The 20770-nt window shown below is 42.2% G+C and overlaps 1 protein-coding gene across 1 annotated transcript in view; it reads left to right on the top strand.

Annotated features, from left to right (window-relative positions):
• Positions 1–19171, top strand: part of LSG1 (large 60S subunit nuclear export GTPase 1) — a 42400-nt gene extending 23229 nt beyond the window's left edge. Inside the window, exons 8-14 of the mRNA XM_075861750.1 lie at positions 2177–2530; positions 10721–10822; positions 13196–13339; positions 14491–14614; positions 14710–14789; positions 14929–15102; positions 17535–19171. Of these exons, the coding sequence (XP_075717865.1) occupies positions 2177–2530; positions 10721–10822; positions 13196–13339; positions 14491–14614; positions 14710–14789; positions 14929–15102; positions 17535–17711 (1155 nt within the window). The 3' untranslated portion in view covers positions 17712–19171. The remainder of the gene's footprint in view (positions 1–2176; positions 2531–10720; positions 10823–13195; positions 13340–14490; positions 14615–14709; positions 14790–14928; positions 15103–17534) is intronic.
• The last annotated feature ends 1599 nt before the right edge of the window (positions 19172–20770 follow it).

The raw sequence follows: 20770 nt of genomic DNA on the forward strand, positions 1-20770 counted from the left end.
TATAGTATTATAACAATATTATTAATATCATGGCCTCAGATTATATATCACATTGAACTCAACGTATTATCAGCATTACATTGACATATTCGTATGGTTACATCAACACCACAAATATTCCCTGCCTGGTAAATATGTTAGATTATGAAGAATATGTTGTCTTACTAGTGGTATGAGTCTGGCAACCTAAATTAAAAAAACCTAAAACATATGTCTTGGACTTACAAATGTCAAACTACAGGTGGAAGAAGGGAAATCAGCTGAATGCCCTGTGAGGAGGAGGAGAGATACTTGGTCCATGGTTCCCATAGAGTAAGGATGTGAGGAAGCCTATGGGATCTCAAAGCATACATGCGTTCCATACTAAAGGAGACATTTACCTGATTAATCAATTCAGGAATGGAGTATTGAGTGGGCAGTTTCCAGTACTTAGCTAAGAGCAAACGTGCTGCTATTATGATGTGACTGGACACCATTTGAAAAGGGTGTGGAATATTGTGTATATTAAGAAAACATAAAGCCAGGGCTGGATCCGGCTTAACATTACAAGACGATATTTGGGAGATGATATCAAATATCTGCCTCCAAAATGAGTATACTTCCGGACATTGCCACCACATGTGAAAATATGAACCTTTACATCCACATCCCTTCCAACACAACTCCGGTGAAGACTTGTCAGTTTTCGCGAAGGGGCCTTTTTATTTTGTAAAACAACAAATTTCTTTGTTTAGAGGTAACAATACTTGTTTCTCCATATACACCATTGAGCTGCCATACCAGATACATCCCATAGACAGACGTGACACTGTTTGTATGGAAAAAATATACTTTTTTTTTTCTTCTCTAATTTCATATGACCGTCTTTAACCTATTTTATCACTTGCTTTGCGTTAAAGGGTCTTACCATCGGAGACGTTTGACATATCCATATGATATGTCATAAATGTCAGATAGATGCGTGTCCCGCTGTGTTGTGGCTGAATCGTGTGATTTCTGACCATGAATTACGGAAACGGTGTAGCTTTATGAGCTAAGCTGTTTCCGTATGTCCCATAGAACTGAATGGTAGTTATGGAAACCCCATAGGTCGCATGCTACGCTACTGCCATTCACTACTATGGGAGTTACGGAAACGGCTTAGCTCAGCGAGCCACGCAGTTTCCATAGTTCATGGTCGGAAATCACACGCTTCAGCCACAACACAGAAAGGTAGAATGGAGTTTAGGGGGCCCCGTTCTAGAGATAGGTGGGACCCGCTTCTTTCTGACATTTGACATATACAAAGCGTACCTCCAGCAAACCACTTAAAAACCTCCAAGGAATGAAGTCTAAACTGGGCTGAAAATATTGTGCTCTGTCTTGAAGTTCTTATTTTTTACACTTTGAAATGCGCAGAAGCCATGAGAAAAATGTTTATTCGGGTTGACTCTTTTATGGGGATTATGCTTCTATAATCCATTTTTTAGACGCTGTGTGAGTCTGAGATCAAAAACACTTTAAAATAGTACATACACTCCACTTTATTAAATGGGCCTTGTCGGGTGTATGGGCCTTTAGTGCCTCTATGATCCGCTGTAGAATAGAGCTGATATGACCAGACTCTTTAGGGTATGTTCACACGCTTAACAAAAAACGTATGAAAAATACGGAGCTGATTTCAGGCGTTTTTGAAGCGGAGAATGAAATTTGGAGCTTCTTTTGAGGCTTCATTACAGACGTTTTTTGAGGCGTTTTTCATAGTGTTCAATGGAAAATCAGCTCCAAAAAACGCCTCAAGAAGTGACATGCTACTACTTTTTACAGAGCGTCTTTTTACGCTCCGTTTTTTGACAGCAAAGCGTAAAATAAAGGCTCGTGGGAACAGAACATCGTAATTCCCATTGAAAGCAATGGGCAGATGTTTGTAGGGGTATTAGGGGCGTTTTTTCAGGCGTAATTCGAGGCGTAAAACGCCTCCATTACGTCTGAAAATAGGTCGTGAACCCAGCCTTACACTGAATGCTCATCTTGCAGACTCCCTTTTTCCCATTGTTTACTACTGATTTAATCCTAATTTGTATCATTTTATTATACACCTTTTTTGTGCATATAAAGTGTCTCTGAATAGTGTTTTTTTTTGTATATAATATATTTGTTGACATGGCATCCTCCTTTCTGTGACCTTTTTAAATAGCAAAGCAGTGATGGAGAGGTTGATGTACTGAATGAAGGTGAGACTACAGATGAAGAAGACAGTGAGAGTGATGAGGATCTAAGTGAAACAGAAATTGCTCCTTCCAGCGACCATGAGACCAGCGACACAAGTGATGAGTATGAAGATTGTGAGGATGATGAAGGTTGGCAGACCTGCTCTGAAGATGCGGAGGGTGAAGAACGACGTGTTCTACCAGAGCATGATTCAGAGAGGACTGAACAAAAAGTTGTCCGTAATGAAAGCCACTTAGTGCAAAGTGATGAACTCCTGGAAATTTTCAAATCCATACATACAGGGAAGAGGATCAAAGCGGAACAGATCACTGTAGGGCTGGTGAGTTGGCATCTTCTCGTTTGGTTGTTACTTTTGTGTGTCTTTGCCTTTCATTTACTCCAGTCCACTGGCGTATACTGAAGTGTTATCAGGTTGTCATAAAGAGACAATCCGTGCTGCCTTTGTCCAGCTGTGTGGAGATCTCATTTTATTTTTTTCATACCTTCCAATTTTCAGAATTTAAAATGGTTAAATCAGACGGCGCAGGCAGGAGTCTGCAGAGGACCTGCACTATACTATTACGGCGCTCTGATTGTGCGGGCACGTGGTTGTATTACACAGCCAGGGTCCTGCAATAACGACCGAGATAAGAGAAAACTTTGATCTCCAATGTATAACCCCCTGTATGCTGTGGCATTCAAGTGGAAATCAAATGAGGAAGCCCCCCCCCTTTGATCGTCACCGAGATACCTTGTGATGTTATCTATACCCATTATACCCATACTCGGACAGTCCATTGAAGGACCATAGGGCTGTCTCTTCAGATTTCCTGTTGGGTATGCCCTACAGCGCAGTGCTTCTCAGGCTACCCGATGTGCTCACGTGAGCAGCACTAGCCAATCGGATAGCAGAGGAGAGTGTCTTGGACTATAGTTTCTTTTTATTTTTGACTGTAGATATTTTGGATCTATTTTCTGTACAGGATTATGGGGGCAGCCATTCTGCCTGAGCTGCTGTTCACAGCGTTCAGAGATATGCTTTACAGCAGCCACGTGGACCAGAGGGACCTGTAGACATAAGGTGTTAATTGACTTGTATGGAAGAGTTTGTTGGGCATGCTCTGCCACCTCATTCTGCAGGGAGGGGAGCTGTGATCATCACCTTTTTGTTATTGGAGTGATCCAGAGCGAAAACTTCAAGATTTCAGGATTATTATTAAAGCGTACCTGACCTTTTTGTCTTAAACGCAATGTGTCGCCAAATATATCAAATTTTTTTTTTTTTTTAGCAAGTTACTTATTTTTATTATATTTAAGTTTTGTTTACTGTTTTTTTTTTCCACAAGGTGGAAAGTATTAAAAATTAAATAATTTGACAGGTTTTCCTATGTTGGCCAGCAGAGGGAGCACTTCCCAGAATGACAGTAAGGAGAATCAGGCAGAGCAGCCTGACCTACAGTAGCTGCTGTAAATGTGGGGGAGGGAGACTCACCCCCTCCCTATTTTTTGCTACAAGCCAGGAAGAGGTGTCTTCAAATTGCTACGCATTGTCCAGCTCCATTTTGGGAGTGATTTTACAATGGCAGCTGGCAGAGCACTAGGACATGTCAAAAGGCTAAGGGTATGTTCACACGGGCTATTTTCAGCCGTTTTTCAAGCCGCAAACGTCCCGAAAATCGGCTGAAAAATCAGAAGCCGAACGCTTACAAACATCTGCCCGTTGATTTTAATGGGAAATATGGTGTTCTGTTCCGACGGGGTGTTATTTTACGCCTCATTTTCAAATAACGGCGCGTAAATAGACACCTGGAAAAAGCAGTGCATGTCACTTCTTGAGCCGTTTTTGGAGCTGTTTTTCATTGACTCAATAGAAAAACAGCTCCAAAAACGGACATAAAAAATCACAGCAAAAAACGCTAGTAGCTTAGAAAACGGCTGAAAATCAGGGGCTTTTTTCCCTCGAAAACCACTCCGTATTTTCAGATGTTTTTTTTGTTAAGCGTGTAAACATCCAATAAGGATGATGGAAGCCCCTGTGGTGAATGACTTTTCAGTTGACAGGTTCACACGGTGTGCGTTTGACTGTTTTTGACGCATTTTACGCGCCTAAAAAACGCGCCAAACGCTTGATTAATCTTACCATTTACATCAATGGGAAAGCGCGCCATTAGTACATACATGATTTTTTACACAAGCGTTTTTTAAAAAAAATGCGTTGCTAAAAAAATTAAGTGTCTTGTCTAGGGTCCCCCCCCCCCCATTTTCATAACCAGCGAGATACAATAAAACAGCCGCAGCCTAGCATTACTAGGGTGGGAAGGGCCACTGTTTTTGGCCCTTTCCAGACTAATAATACCAGCCCGCAGCCGCCGAATGCCCGACCGTCACTACAGATGGTCGGGTACTGGATCGTACCCCTGGTGGCGGTGGGTACCGGGGTAATAATGGGGGGGTTAGTGAAATAAAAACTCCCCCCACACAACCAGTTTCACCGTTTTATTTAAAAAATTTTAAAAAAAAGTAGATCGACGTAATCCAACGAATCTACGATGTAGTCCAAACGGTCCAGTGGAACCTGCAAAACAAAACAAAAAAAAGCTTCTTCATTCCTTGCTGCTACTGTGAATCGCCATGTAGTTACACGGCGGTTCACAGTAGGAGCAAGGAACGACAGAACAGCGGCGAGTAGCACTGCTCCGTCGAGACACACACCCCCTCCCCCAAACATGCAACTGCGCGACACACACACACACACACACACACACACACACGCGCGCGCGCGTACACCTTACCTGCATATTTGGGGGGATTGTGTGTATGGGGGACCACTTGGCGAAGCAGCGGTGCTCGCCGCTGATTAGTATCTGATTCTTAATAGCCACCAATTAGCTGTTTTGAAGGAACAGCAGCAAGCACCGCTGCTCTGTCGAGCGCCCCCCCACCACACACAACCCCCCCAAACATGCAACAGTGCCACGCGCAAACCCTCCTCGACGGAGTAGCGGTTCTCGCCGCTGATTCTTCAAAACAGCTGACAAGCTGATCCTTTATAGCCGCCAATCAGCTGTTTAGAAGAAACAGCGGCGAGCACCGCTGCTCCGTCGAGCGCCCCCCCCTCCCCTACACACACACACACACACACACACACACACACACACACACCCCCCCCCCCCCCCACCGGTGCTACGTCGAGCGCCTCTCCCCAAAACACCACACACACACACACACACACACACACACAAAATTATGCAACCGCATGTACGCACTGTACAGAGCAAGACGGCAGAGGATGTAATGAACGTATCCCGTTATGTCGTATGCCCTGTAGCTGCCATATTCCATCTGTGTATCTGTCATTAAGGGACACATACACAGATCAAATAAAACATGGCAGCCCCCAGTAAATAAAAAAAGTATTAATAAAAAGAAATAAAGTACATATAAAATTTTATTATAAAATAAAAACACATAAATTAATAAAGGAAAGGGGTCATTAATTATTTTTTTTTTAAGTTGAAATAAAAGCATGAGCTTCTAGTTTAACTTAATTTGTGGTTATAAACGTGCTTTAGCATTTTACCGATTTTCCCACTGAGCGCTCCGTTCATGCTGCACCCTCTTCCTGTTCACTTGATTTCTGGGTGTTTGTCTTCAGGCTCTGAAGTCTACCAGGACTACATGTTGAGACTTCCGTTCCCTTAGGGCTCTGGTCACATCACTTTTTTTTTATTTTTTTGCCTGCGTTTGACATATGCCCCGGGAAAAAAGCTCCAGACATATACATTTAACATAGGCTGTAACAGATGCCTAACAGTTTAAGGGATCTCTCACCTATAGACTCCTAGCATTTATACCCGGCGTTGCTCGGGAGGTTGACTTACAGTATGGATAGAGTAAAAGCTCACTATTTCTAAATACCTCTCAGTATGAATTTGAGGCTGGATTCACACGAGCATGTTCGGTCCGTAAAGACGGAACATATTTCGGCCGCAAGTCCCGGACCGAACACACTGCAGGGAGCCGGGCTCCTAGCATCATAGTTATGTACGATGCTAGGAGTCCCTGCCTCGCTGCTGGACAACTGTCCCGTACTGTAATCATGTTTTCAGTACAGGACAGTAGTTCCACGGAGAGGCAGGGACTCCTAGCGTCGTACATAACTATGATGCTAGGAGCCCGGCTCCCTGCAGTGTGTTCGGTCCGGGACTTGCGGCCGAGATACGTTCCGTCCTTTACGGACCGAACATGCTCGTGTGAACCCAGCCTAATTGCTACCTCTCTATATGAATTCAATTGCTAGAGAGTGTAAATAATGTTATTGGAAGCATAAAAGAAATGAAATGAAGCAATATATTCATTACAGATTCATATAGGGTTGATTTAGGACTGCGTTTCTATTCCAACACTTTCTTGTAAAAAAATGTTTTTTGTCTTTTGATCTGGTGCCAAGATGTAGAGATTCTTTCCAGTGCCGACTCTGGAGCAAGCAACATATAGTTGCCCATGGGAAAAACAGGGACTTTGAAGGTGTATTCCTGCCACTTTCAGGGATTGACCTTGAGCCTTGTTAATTGTCATTGCGAAGCCTTGGCGTACTGGGAACTGTTGCCGCTTGAACTCGAAAGGAACATCATTTGGAGAGAGGGAAATGTGAGGAATAAAGACCACTTCCCCCTTGGCACATCCTGTTAGTACGGTGGCCTCGATGACGTGATCCATTTTAAACCAATGAAAAATCGGGCTTCAAACAAACAAACTTTCGAAAATATATATAAGATAATGTTATCCGTTTCACGAATACGTCATGAAAGGCTATTAAAAAGCCCATGACGTAAATGTTATGGCATACGAAACAGGCATGCATTTACGTAGGCTCCCATGTTAAAAAAAAAAAAAAAAAAACAACACTGCGTAGTGTTCACTTGTGGCTTTCTTTGGGATAGAAAATCCTGAGTCGGGCTTATAGAGCCCTATGAACAAAACCAGAACAAGAAACAAGTCACGACCAGGTGTTTGAAAAAATACAAATAATCTTTATTAAAGTCAATTAGACACATGGAGACAACGTATAACACTTAGACATACTAAAATGCCATGGACCCTCGAACACAAACGGAATCCGAACGTAAAAGCAGAGTAGCCCCCCAGATGTAAAAATGGTCTGACACAACCTATATATGGCTAAAGTGCATAAGTACATATTAATGAGCAGGTACTAGGCATGGTACGCTTTGCACAGATGAACACATAAATAAGTATAGAGAATATATATAAGGTACAATCTAAGCAAAAACGACATATAAAGTAGTATACCTACACCTGCGTGTAAGAAGATAAATAGGAGATCAAGACCAGGAGGGGGACCTCTGCTTAACCCAACGCGCGTTTCGCTGGTGCTTCGTCAGGGGTTGATTCAACCCCTGACGAAGCACCAGCGAAACGCGCGTTGGGTTAAGCAGAGGTCCCCCTCCTGGTCTTGATCTCCTATTTATCTTCTTACACGCAGGTGTAGGTATACTACTTTATATGTCGTTTTTGCTTAGATTGTACCTTATATATATTCTCTATACTTATTTATGTGTTCATCTGTGCAAAGCGTACCATGCCTAGTACCTGCTCATTAATATGTACTTATGCACTTTAGCCATATATAGGTTGTGTCAGACCATTTTTACATCTGGGGGGCTACTCTGCTTTTACGTTCGGATTCCGTTTGTGTTCGAGGGTCCATGGCATTTTAGTATGTCTAAGTGTTATACGTTGTCTCCATGTGTCTAATTGACTTTAATAAAGATTATTTGTATTTTTTCAAACACCTGGTCGTGACTTGTTTCTTGTTCTGGTTTAGTTTTAATTAGTCACTAGGACCACTAGTATCATTCGGGGTATTATTCGGTTAGCCCTATGAACAAGTTTCGCTTGTACGTTGGGAGCTTTGTGTTTTTCCCCGATTTTACGTGGAATCGCAGCAAAATGGTGAAACTGAGATTTATGGCAAAACACGCATTCTGACCACAACGTGAGAACCCAGCAGTAGTTTTATGAACAGATTTTAAGTTCTTATTGAGGGATACTTGCAGCCAGATACAGACACAAGCTGCTACTGCAAGGATTACATGAGCGAGCAGAACGAAGAAGAAAACTTACATGTGTTCCAGGAGTGATGAACTGGATATTTGCAGCGTCAAGCAGGCTATATGAGTACAGGGGACACGTTTTAGCACAGACCCCCCCCCCCCCCCCCACTTCCTGCAGTCAGTCTTCTCTTCTGTATAACTATGAACGGAATTTGCATAGGAACAGGAGGTGGACAGCAGATGACAGGAAGGGAGACACCTAGTGGCTGTAACTTCATACAGACTTTGCAATTTACTTCAAAGCTTGTTTTTTCCTTGCAAAGTTGCATGATATCAGGTATACTACTAGATTAGCATAAGTTGTATGAAAAGTTAGCGTCCATTTAACCCTTTCGTGACCAGCCTATTTTAGGCCCTAATGACCAAGTTATTTTATTTGTTTTTCTATAGTCGCATTCAAAGAGCTATAGCTTTTTTTATTTGTCCGTCGACATAGCTGTATGAGGACTTGATTTTTGCAGGATTAGTTGTACTTTTTAATGGCACCATTTTAGGGTACATATCATTTATTGATTAACTTCTATTAACTTATTTTGGGGGGGGATTAGAAAAAACCCCTGAAATTCCACCATTGTTCTATGCATTTTAAATTGACGCCGTTCACTGTGCGGCGTAAATAACACGTTACCTTTATTCTATGGGTCGGTATACCACATATGTATAGTTGTTTTTTTTTGTTTTACGACTTTTGCACAATAAAAACACTTTTTATTAACTAAAATTATTTGTATTTGCATCGTCTCTTTCAAAGAGTCGTAATTTTTTTCTTTTTCAGTCAATGTAGTGATTTTTTGGGCTTGTTTTTTGTGGGACAAGACGTAGTTTTGATTGGTACTGTTTTGGGGTGCATGGGACTTATTGATTTTTTTTATTATGACTTTTTTGGGGGGCAATGGAAAAAAATAGCAATTTTGCCGTTTTTTTTTTTTTTTTTACGGTGTTCACCTTGCGGTTTAAATGACATATTACCTTTATTAATTGAGTTATTACGGTCGCGGCGATACCACATATGTGTACTTCTTTTTTTTTTTTTACACTTTTACTAAATAAATCCACTTTTTGTGGAGAAAAAATGATTTTTTTTATTTTTTTACTGTCATTTTTATTAATAATCTTTCACATTTATTATTTTATTAGTCCCACTAGGGGACTTTACTATGTGATCTTCAGATCGCCGCTATAATGCTTTGGTATACTTATTATACTAAAGCAATTTTGCCTGTCAGTGTAAATCTTACAGGCAGTCTATTAGGACGTGCCTCCGGCGCGTCCTAATAGGCCTATGCCCAGGGCAGACCTGGGGGCCTTTATCAGGCCCCCCGGCTGCCATGACACCCCATCAGAGACCCACGATTGCATTTGCGGGCCGCCGATTGGTGACAGAGGGAGCTCACTCTCTCTGTAAACAAGTTAAATGCCGCGGTCACTATTGACGGTGGCATTTAACGGGTTAAACGGCATTGGAGCAGGAGCCCGGCTGTCATCAGACAGCAGATCCCTGGCTCCAGCCTACACGGAACACCCGTGCAGGACTTAGACTGGGCCGCCGTGAAAACGCGGTGGCCTAGCCTAAGGCCCCTTAGTAACCGCCGTGAAAAGGTGTATTGGTGGTCACTATGGGGTTAAAGGGAACTGGCCACTTGATTTTAGGGCACTAAACCACCAACATGCCCCTCTCAAAACTGTCCGTTTTAGAATTTGGGCAAAAAGCAGTTATAAATGACCAGGGATGAACCTTGAAATGAGTCCAGCGACATCCTGCACATGCTCAGTGCTCAGATGAAGCCAAGGCCAGTACACCTGGACTCATCTCAGGACTCTCCTCTGGTCATTTACACACAGCACACACTATATTATAACGTCTTTTTAGGCAAAATGCTAAAACGGACAGTTTTTAAAGATGCGTGATTAGAATGCCAAACCCCTGCAGTATAATGACCTACTGATGGTTTAGTGCCTTAAAATCTAGTTACAAGTACCCTTTTTAAATATAGATAATGACAAACCTTTTTTTTAAAGATTTTTTTATTTTAATCAGAATACCTCTATAGAAAAATGTGTAATCAGAAAAAAGACCTATTTGTTCTGATTTCTTTTAACCCCTTCGTGCAATATATCGTACATGCACTTCATAGGAAGGGTCCGCAATATGACGTGCATGTACGTGATGGAGATCGTGTGATCACCGCGGGACCCCAGCAGTGACTGACAGCCGGCTCCTGCTGCAGGTTTCTGCGACCCCCGTATAATCCCGAAGTAATTTGTTACTCCAGATGGACAGTTGTCCTGATCTTATTTTACCATGCCATTACATTCTTTGTTGTGAAGAGTTTGCTGTACTATAAAGTAGTCTCAAATGTAATCCTTTTTTTTTTTTTTCCAATTTGCGTCAGGTGGGTTATCCCAATGTTGGTAAGAGTTCAACAATCAACACTATACTGGGGAACAAGAAGGTTTCGGTTTCGGCAACTCCAGGCCACACGAAGCACTTTCAGGTAATTTAAGGTTCAGTTCTAGGTTATAGAGCAGCAATATCTTTTTAGAAGACACATTTGTTGTCGTACGAGTGCTGCGACCCCTTCAAAACAGCTGATCACCAGAGGTCCTGGGTGTCGGACCCTGACCGATCAGATATTTATGGCCTATCCTAAATATAGGCCATCAATTTTTAGGGACTGGACAACCCCTTTAAAGGTTTGTGGCAATCGATGGCAGTATTTGGTACATTATTAAAAATAATCAATGCACTGCTAAGTTCAGCAACAACAAAAGGCCTGGAAGACAACTAAATTGGATGATCAAAGAATTCTTTCTTTTGGTAAAGATAAACCCCTTCACAACATCTAGTCCAGTCAACAACCCTCTCGAGGAGGTAGACGTACGATTGTCAAAGTCTACAGTCAAGAGACGCCCTCATGGATGTAAATAACAGAGGGTTTATCTCAAGATGTAAACCACTGGGAATACTCAGGAACACAAAGACCAGATTAGACTTTGCTAGAAAACATCTAAGGCTTCGTTCACATCTGCGTCAGGGCTCTGTTTCGTTGGAACGGAGCTCTGACTGACCCAAACGGAAACCATAGGTCACCATTGAAATCCGTGGTAATGGAAACAGAAACCTATGGAGCCCTGACGCAGATGTGAATGAAGCCTAAAAAGGCTGCCCAGTTCTGGAAGCAGATTCTTTGGATAAATAAAACAAAGATGAACGTGTACCAGGATGATAGCAAGAGAAGAGTATGGAGAAGGAAAGGAAGGTCTTGTGATCCGAATCATACCGCATCATCTGTCAAACATGGTGGAGGCAGTGTTCTTTCATGGGCACCAATGGCTGCCAATAGACCTGGGTCACTGGTGTTTAGTGATGATGTGACTGCAGATAGAAGTAGCAGGATGAGTTCTGAAGTGAGACTTTCTGCTCAGGTCCAGTCAAATCCTGTAAAACTGATACGATGGTTATGTACAGTACAGATGAATAATGACCCAAAGCGTCCATGAAAGCAACCCAAGAGCTTCTTGGGGTTTAAAAAAAGCGACATTTTTCAAGTCACCTGACCACAACGTGATTGAGCTGCTTTTCACTTACTGAAGACAAAAATGACAGCAGAAAGACCCACAAAGAATCATCCACTAAAGGCGGCTGGCTGCAATAAAGGCCCGCCAAAGCATCGCAAGGGAGGAAACCCAACATTTGGTGATGTCCATGTGATCCAGACTGCAGGCTGTCATTGACTGTATGGGATTTGCATCTAATTAATAAAAATAATCCTTATATTTATAATTTTATTCGTTTGTCCGATTTACTTTTCAGTCTGAGAAAATGGAGGGACTATATAAAAAATGGCTGTAATTCCTAATCGGTTAATGTAATATTTTTTTTAAACCTCTTGAAGAGCTAACAATCTACACTTCAATCACATCTTCATTGCTTTTTATACAATCCATAGTGGTGGAATACAGAGGCTAAATGATGGAAACTCTCACTGTCCAAATACTTCTGGACCCGACTGTATGTTCCAAAGTGAACTTGTGCTTAAAAGGAAACATTTTAATTAAATTAAGCAGGAAACACCCGATTATTTAATGCATACTAACCTGGTTTCAAGCCAGTGGTTTTTTACATAAAAACAAGTGTGAAGAAGTGTTTTTTTGTTTAATACTGTGCCTGCTACAGAGGGTATTTTAGCCAGTTATCTTGAAAGCCATCCAGAAAAATGTTGTTTGTTTAGAAGATTATTATCTCTGCTCTAAAATACCTATCTCCATGTGTGTCCACATCACCACTATTAAAGGGGTTATCCGGGTTATTAAAATTGATGGGCTATCCTTAGAACAGGCCATCGTCATTAGATCGTTGGGGGTCCGTCTGTCGGCACCTCCGCCGATCAGCTATTTGAAGGGGCTGCAGCGCGCGTACAAGCGCTGCAGCCTCTTCATTGTTTACATGGTTCTCTTCTCCGTTCGAACCTGCACGTGCCATTACATTTGTAGCGGCCCTGCAAGGTATTGCACTACTGTCCCATTCCAGTGAACCCGGATAACCCCTTTAACCTGTTTTTTATTCCTTATGAGGCCAGTCAATGTGTGTAAGCACATTGTTTACAGACATTGACTACAGACATTATTGTGTGCAGTAAGCCGCCTGGCGATGCGCTCACACTGGCCAATTCCTAGTTGGATAGGAAAACAAAACAATGCTCCGTTTCCTATGGTTAGTAAATAACACTATTGTCTGCTGAACAGACCAGATTGAGATGTATCTCTCAGGTCATAGCTCTGTTTTATGCTGATAATAATTTTTATATCACATGATGCTGTAATGTTTATTTGGTTAGTTGTAGTTAACTCTGTCTCCTCCCCTGCAGACGCTGTACGTGGAGCCTGGACTGTGCCTCTGTGATTGCCCTGGCCTTGTGATGCCTTCATTTGTTTCCACAAAGGCAGAGATGATATGTAGTGGCATCCTACCAATTGATCAGATGAGAGACCATGTCCCACCAATCTCTCTCATATCCTTTAAAGAAAGGCTGTAAATGGTTCAAAACATCTCATAAAGGATCGTCATAAACACTCGTCATTTCATATCATGGCCTTCCTTGGATTACTTTAAAGGGGTATTCCCCACTGAAACATCTATGGCCTAGCCACAGGATTTGCCATAAATGTTTGATGTCCACTCTGGGACCCTCTCCGATCTCCAGAACGGAGGTCACGCGACCCCTGTCTTACCCGGTGAAGCGGGTGCTGCGTCCAGGCGGAGACTGAATGGAGAGGTGGTCATCCATGTGCGCGCCTCTCTCCATTCATTCCTATGGGAGTTACGGAAGCAGCCAAGTCCCCTTGTTTGACAGTGTCAGACTGTGTGGAGATGCACCCTGTTGACAAGGGTACAGTGGACAGTTGTAAATGTATCCATATGCTCCCAGGAGGAATACCAGGAGTGTCACAATGCAGAGTATTAAGAAAAGTTACTCCAGAATTGTTATTCAATGTGGAATGCAGGTATTTACTAAAACAGACCAGTCCTTTGTACTGCACCACACAAGAGCTGACAGGTCTTCTTTAAAGGGAACCTGTCATCCACGTTACGCTGCCCTCACTAAGGGCAGCATAATCTAGTGACCAGCAAATAAGTGACAGGCACCCTTATTTCAGAGGTCTAGGTGAAGCCATTTCTGAGAATTTACATGCAGAGCCTATGCAGCGCCTCCCGAGATGATTCCGGCTTATTCATGAGCTGCCGCTAGCGCTGTATATTTTCCACTAGCTCCGCTCACTGTCCATTGATTGCCCCATCTTTCCCTATTACTGGTCCTATGGAGGCATCTGTCAGTGGAGTGTGGGCTGATCTAGCGCGAGCTCATGAATACGCCTGAATCATCTCTGGCTGCACTGCCCAGGCTCTGCATGGAAGTTCTCAAAATCTGCTTCACTTAAAGGGGTTTTCTGAAACTTCTGATATTAATAATCTATCCTAAAGATAGGCTGTCAATATAAAAGTCCTGGAAAACCCCAATAAGCAAATAGGTGTTAGACCGCTGAAATCATCTGAGCTGAGTAAGAGCAGCATACTGTGGATGACAGGTTCCCTTTAAGATCTTATAGACTGATTGTATTTCATGCTCGACATGTACATTTATAGATTTCTTAACGTACTTACATTGCACAGCGAATTCCACGATATGCATTAGAGGCCATTTATGGTATAAATATCATTCGACCTCGAGAAGATGAGGATCAGGACCGTGCACCTACTTCAGAAGAACTGTTAGCTGCATATGGATGTAAGTGATGTACATGTTTCCATTACATCATGAATGTCTTGTACACACACATCTTATACATTATACTGTTTCTCTATACTTTGTTTGCTTTGCAGATATGAGAGGTTTTATGACTGCACATGGGCAGCCTGATCAGCCAAGATCTGCACGGTATATATTGAAGGACTATGTCAATGTACGTCATAGGGGTTTGTTTTGTGATAAATATAAATGCTGTGTGTGTGTGTGTATATATATATATATATATATATATATATTCAAAGTGTAATTTTTGGATTTTGCAAAATCACAGCAGAATGCTTTTTATATTTTAGGGTAAGCTTCTGTATTGTCACGCTCCTCCTGGTATAGATCCTTCAGACTTCCAGCCTCGGCATTCTCCGTATAGGGAAGATAATAATTTAGATGGCATGGCCGAGGCAAAAGGTCATGGCAGCAAGAAAGTCAAACATATTGAGAACGTGGTGGACAAGACCTTTTTTCATCAGGTACAGTTTTTGAATCCACATTTTGCATTAAATTTTGTACAATTTAACAGAGAATTAGAACTTGCTACTGATGCGTAGATGGCAACCCAATGTAGTCTTAACCCCTTCATGTAAGTTTTATTTCGGACCACCCTTTTATAATTAACTCGTCACTGCTGCTTGTTGATCAACTACTTATTGCGAAACAAGTGGGCACTGACTGACCCTTACCGCAGCAAAAATGCTCACGTTTTGGGTAAGAACACACTAGGTGGATCCGCTGTGTAAAACTACTCAGCGTACCCGCCCCGGTAGCTGCAGTGAATGGTGCCCTAAAAACCACACCAAATAGTAGTGCAGTTTTTTAGTCTGAATGTCCGCTGCGGAAATCCTGTTGTGCAAAAAAAAAGTTTAGACTTCCCCCGGCCGTAGTCATGGTGACACGTACCTCCCTTCTTTGACTGCATCAGTCACATGGGTGAACCGTCATCCCAGGAGGCCGGGCTGAGCTCGGAATGGAGGATTGCGTTGTTAGGACTGGCCAGGTAAATACAAATTTTGTTTTGTATTTTTTTTAATTTGCGACTTTTGCAGCGGATTGCAGTTTCCCCCGTAAAAGTCGCAACACATATCGCTCTGTTGCCGGTTTTACTTCTCCATTTGAATTCAATGGGGAAAACCCGCAACAGAAGAACAGCGATTCCACTGCATAAATTCACAGGTAAAAACAACGCATCGCAGGTCCATTTATGAACTTTTTTTTTCCAGCAGAATTTTTCTACTGTGTGCGGATGAGATTTGTTCAAATCTCACCCGCACTGCTACTGTAATACGCTGCAGATTTTCCACATTGAAATCCATTTTGGAAAATACGCAGTGTTTCTGCCTAGTGTGTTCCTACCCTTTTGTGTATTTTGCTGCGGATTTCAGCCTCTGCAATGTAGAATAGAATGAGCTTGCCGCAGTTTTGAAAATTGCAGCATGCTTTGAAGTTTGTTCAGAAAATGTTCAGCAGCATGTGGATGAGATTTGTTGAAATCTCATCCATATTCCTGGGACTGTAATACACTGCAGATGTCCGCATGTAAATTCAGCATAGTGTGAATCCAGCCTTACTCTCCACCTTATAAAATCAATGGGCAGTTAATGTAATGCACAGATGTGCGCAAAACCAATTGAGCAAGGCCCATCTTTGTAAAAGATCTACTCTGTCTAAGGGCATGTTCACACGAAAGACTAAAAACGGGAAAACCGCCTCTGATTTTCGACGGTTTTTTGCGGCTGTTTTTGGAGCTGTTTTTCTATTGACCAATGAAAAATTGCTCAAGAAGTGACATGCGCTTTTTAGGGGGCGTTTTTACAAACGGCTGCGTAAGAAAACGCCCCGTCGGAACGGAAAGCCCTTTTTCCCTTTTGAAATCAATGGGCAGATGTTTGGAGGCGTTCAGCTTCCGTTTTTTTTTTTCAGCCGTTTTTCGGTGCGTTTACGGCTGTGTGAACATACCCTAATAGAGATGGTTTTGGAGGCTTCCACTCTGGTACGTCCATAAGCTAAGTGATCTGGTATTATTGGATATTTAATATAGAGCTATATAGATATCAGGGATAGAAAAAAAAAACAATGGGCCCTTTTTGTCCATCAATGCAAATTTTATCTGTATAATATTTCAGCAATTGCACATACATTGGGAGTGTTTGTTTTGTTTTTTTTTGTTTCCCAAGTAGTCTATACCTTCCCTTCCAATTTCCAGCTCCTGACCATTCGATAAGTTACCAATCAATTCATACATGGGAAATAAGGAGAAGACGCAGATCTCGGCTCCTGTGCCCTTGCAAATTTCTTAGGGTATGTTCATACGCTTCGCAAAAAACTTCTGAAAAAACTGAGCTGTTTTCAAGGGAAAACAGCTCATGATTTTCAGACGTTGTTTAATCGAAGTTGCATTTTTCGCTGCGTTTTTAACGGCTGTTTTTCTATAGAGTCTATGAAAAACGACTCCAAAAACGGCTGAAGAAGTGACATGCACTTCTTTTCGCATGTTTGGAGGCGTTCTGCTTTCGATTTTTCAGCCGTCTTTCTGGACATTTACGGACCGAAAAACGTCTGAAAACACTCCGTGTGAACATACCCTTATAGTGCGCTTGGAAAATTAAAGCTATACTCTGATTGAATATGGGCTGCAAAGACTTTTTGGTGTTCATTTTTTTTTTAGACCATTTTCAGAAAAATTCCCCTGTCTTTAGTAATGAGGTACAAGAAGAGATCCGGCTGGAGACTGTTTAAACGGAAAGGACTGAGCGCAACTGCTTGATGTTTGTTCTATGCCGTATACGTGTCAAAATAGGGAAACTGAGAAAAATGTGTTGATTAGGAATGGTGGACATCAAGCTTCATATCACAAGATCTGCCATACGTGCTTAGAAGAATACATTAACTCTCTTTAATGTTACAGGAAAATGTCCGAGCTCTGACCAAAGGTGTGCAGTCAGTAATGGGATACAAGCCTGGCAGCGGCCCCATGCCATTATCTACAACCACAGAGACACTTTCAGGAAAGCCCTGGAAAAAGCATGGAAACCGAAATAAGAAGGAGAAAGTACGCAGGCTTAACAAGCACTTGGATGCATGAATGTGACACCAACCAAGGACCACAGAAATCTGCAAGAACACTGTACATTTTTATTAACACAATTGAACTGATTTTTAATATTCCAAATTCCATTGCCCAACTGCAAATCTGCAATCCTGCTGTGACCGTAATAGCTGAGTGTAATAAACACGGCCACCATTCCAGGGGCTACTTCATTTATTACTGTCATGTTGGTCACGACTGTGTGAAGATTTCTTATAACCCCTTCACAAATCTCGCACTAATGATCTAGATGAGACGACTATTACAATTGTGCCAACTACATGGTCACCTGAAGTTCCCATAAAGAGGTTGGTAAATGGCTTAGAATACATTTATGAGACATCTTGGCCATTCAGCAAAACTGAAGGGGCGCACATTTCCCTGCAGAAATAACCGGACGCTTGAGAGCATCATGCATTTAAACTGTTCTAACCAAAAGTGACCGTTGCCGTTTTCAGCCAATTAGATCACTTCTTCAACCCATTCACTGTCAAGGACATATGTAAAACCAGGGATGCTCAACCCTTGGCCCGCAGCTGCAGCCCCGGCAGACACAGCTGCTGCCTGCCTATGGCTGTGTCTCTATGTCCGGCCCCTGCAGAACTGCAATGAGCGTTTTCCTCTGTAGTGAAGGAAAGTGCTTATTAGTTATTGCAGGCTCATGTCACCAAACATAGACTTTAACTGTGTGACCCGTGTCGTTCAGTAGACCATGAGTGCTGTCCTTCACTACTGGGGAAATCGTTCATTGACCAAAAAAAAAAGCCTGCATTAACCAATGATCGCTTTACGCTGTAGTAAATGATAGGGCTCATTGGATACTGGGTAGCGCCTATCGGAGAGACAGCCTGTAACCGTATTAACCAATAAACGTTTTTCCCTTGTAGTGAAGGAAAGCGCATGCAGGAGATGGGATGGCCGGCAGGGGAAGGTGCCAGGGCTTAAAAAAACATTTCATAGTTAGATGCCCCTTAGTTATTGGTGCTAACAGAGTTTCCATTAATTGAGTTTGCTGGTTTGAAGAAAACTAAAAACTTTTCTGCCCAGAATGCTGTAATAATATACTTTTACCTTTTAGAATTGGTCACCGTTCCCCTGCTGCCACATCTGTTTACATTGCTGTGTGATAATGTAAGTTGGCCAGCTAGTGACGTCCCTATGGTTGACCCGTCATTGCAGCGTCGTCACACGATAATGTATGCAAATACGGTGGGGAACCTGAGCAGCGGAAGCTAGGGTGCGGTGAGAAACTCTAAAGAACGGCACAGGATGGAGTGCTTAGGGGATCTGCACCACACTTTTATGCCACATTGTGTAAGCCGTACTACTGTGCACGAATGATCAGGAACAGAACAATGGCTGCAATTTACATCCGCCATCTCACTCTTAACGGAGCAGAAAAATCTCTGTACAAAGAAAAGAAATGTATTAAAAATAAACACTGTACAATGGACACATCACACGTGTATTTTTTTAAAAGAATATTTCTAGCTAGGAAAACTATAGCATTGGATGGTGGATATTCCACCATCGATAACCTAGTGGAAAACGCTTGTTAACCCCCTTCCCGCAAATCGGCGTTACTATACGTACTTTTTAGCGGTGCCTCCCCACAAATGGGCGTACAGTAACGCATCTTCAGCAGGTGTCGGCTGTAATGTACAGCTGACATCCGCTGCAATGACAGTTATTGCCGATTGTCGCCGTTTAACCCCTGAAATGCCGCTGTCAATAGCGACATCGGCATTTAAGTGATTGAAACAGGGAGGGGGCTCCCTCTGTACCCCTTTGGGCCCCCGCGGAAAATTGCGGGGTGCTGATAATTGCAATGGCAACTAGGAAGCCTAGCAACGGCTTCCTGGTTGCCAGGTACGTGAGCCTATTAGGTCCTGCCCGAGGCAGCACGTAATAGGCTTAACTGTCAGTTGCAAAATGACAGTTTCAATACACTGCACTACATCAGTACATACAGAAGTAGTGCAGTGTATTGTACTGGGGATCAGAAGATCAGATCTTCCGGTCCCCTAGTATGTGTAAAAGAAAAAGTGGAAAAAAAAAGTTTTGGATAGATAAATAAATAAAAGTTTTATGTAATAATAATTGCCCTGGTTCCCTGATCAAGTCCTTTTTATAATTAGATTTTTATTTATTTTTTTAAACTATACATAATCGTTATCGACGCGTTCGTATCGGCATGACCTATTAAAATTTACTTTTTTTTTTCCGCACGGTGAACACGTTAAAAAAAAAAAATGGCAGAATTTCCTTTTTTGGTCACCTTTACAAAAAATTTAATAAAAAGTGATCAAAAAGTCGCACGTACCCCAACGCAAAAAACAAACCCTCACACAGCTCCGTCTGAAAAAAATAAAGTTATGGCTCTCAGGATATGGTGACACTACAACATTATTTTATTTAGCAAAAAGTGTTTTTGTGTAAAAGTAGTAAAACATACAAAAACTTTACAGAATTTCTGTTTTTTGGTCTCCTCACCTCCCAAAAAATTTAATAAAAACGGATCAAAATATCACATGTACCCCAAAATTATAGTAGTAAAAACGACAGCTCGTCCCATGAAAATCAAGCACTCGCACAGCTCGTCAACGGAAAAATAAAAAGTTATGACTCTTGGAACGCAATAATGCAAAACGATGGCCCAGACTAATTAATATGTGCAGCAGTTCTTCACCTAAAACCCCACGTCATAATTTGCCGGGCCCCCACTGGTGGACCCTGTAAATGCAGCGGAAACTATGACCTTTTGGGGTCTGTGCTACATATGGGGCTAGTGAAGAAGTCAAAGATTAGGCAATGCTGGAGTGCAGATATTTTGTACAATCCCACGGACACCCTTTAGAAGTGCGACCCCTGCACCCAAAAATCCGGCCTGTGCATAAAGGATTGGTTGAAAGCGTACGTCACTATCTATGGATAATTCATTTTATTATTCATTTGCCCCATTATTACATCATCCTATTACTCCGCCCAGCTTACATATACCCCGATGTACTCCGCCCAGCTTACATATACCCTGATGTACTCCGCCCAGCTCATAT

This window comes from Rhinoderma darwinii, chromosome 4 (genome assembly GCF_050947455.1).
Source record: "Rhinoderma darwinii isolate aRhiDar2 chromosome 4, aRhiDar2.hap1, whole genome shotgun sequence".
NCBI lineage: Eukaryota > Metazoa > Chordata > Amphibia > Anura > Rhinodermatidae > Rhinoderma > Rhinoderma darwinii.